This window comes from Myotis brandtii, unplaced genomic scaffold (assembly GCF_000412655.1).
Source record: "Myotis brandtii unplaced genomic scaffold, ASM41265v1 scaffold1013, whole genome shotgun sequence".
NCBI lineage: Eukaryota > Metazoa > Chordata > Mammalia > Chiroptera > Vespertilionidae > Myotis > Myotis brandtii.
The window spans coordinates 352,597-353,480 of record NW_005353379.1 but is presented as its reverse complement, the minus strand read 5'-3'; the positions used below and the strand labels follow the sequence as shown (position 1 = coordinate 353,480).

Sequence of the window (884 nt, the reverse complement as noted above, 5' to 3'; positions counted from 1 at the left end):
CCACCGCCTTCATCTTGCCCTTGTCCGGGAGGACGAAGAGCGCGCTGGCGGCGCCCGCGTACCCGAGCTCCACCACCCAGCAGGCGAGCGCCTCGTCGCGGAAGCAGGGCGTCTTCAGGTACTCGGACCTCATCATGGGCACCGTCACCCACCTCCCCTGGCCCACGTAGAACTTGGACTGGAAGGTGTCGTTGGGGTCAAAGGGCGTCTTCCACTTGGCTGGAGGCGGGAGAGGTGGGCAGGGTCAGGGGGGAGCTGTGAATGCGGGGGCTGCCCTGCCCCACCCCTTTGTTCGGGGTCCCTGGGCGGTGAAGACACTCCGCACCCCAACAGCCAATCCGCGGCTCCTCTTAGGAATGACCTGGCTGGGTTGGCAAGAACTCCTTGGCAGATGGGCGCCCCCAGGTGTGGGGGGAGAGGGGCTGGGAATGGAAGACGGGTTAATGGTGCTCATGACACACACACGGGAGTGTGGGCGTAGGAGGCAGGAGAGAGGGGGCTCGGGAAAGAGGGAGGAGGCGTGACGGTGACGTGAGGGCCTGGGCCACGGGCACCCTCGAGGCTGTAGGAGAGCACGTTCCCAGAGCTGGGCTGCCGGTCCTTGGAGGCTGTCACCCTGGAGATGGCCACCGTCCCGCAGTCTCCCCTCCCTCCGGCTGGGACGGAGCCAGGCCCGGCTGTGCCGGCAGAGGGCCGCCCGAGCGCCACACCATCCCTCAGGGAGGAAGCGCGTTCCCGCCCCTCCTGCCCACGGGGATTCGGAAGGACAGCGGCCTCCTCCCGGGAGCTGGGCCAGCGTCAGGCGGACGAGACAGAGGTCAGTGGCTCCTCCGCAGCATGTGAGGGGGACACACTCACTTGGAAAACCCCACGAGAAGGCGATG

General features: G+C 67.5%; 1 protein-coding gene across 1 annotated transcript in view; it reads right to left on the bottom strand.

The window, feature by feature from the left end:
- The window catches only part of LOC102241775 (alpha-1-antichymotrypsin), a gene marked incomplete at its 5' end in the record, with an annotated part of 5,693 nt that overhangs the window by 4,478 nt on the left and 331 nt on the right, over positions 1 to 884 (bottom strand). Inside the window, one exon of the mRNA XM_014535408.1 lies at positions 5 to 219. Within this exon, the coding sequence (XP_014390894.1) occupies positions 5 to 219 (215 nt within the window). The remainder of the gene's footprint in view (positions 1 to 4; positions 220 to 884) is intronic.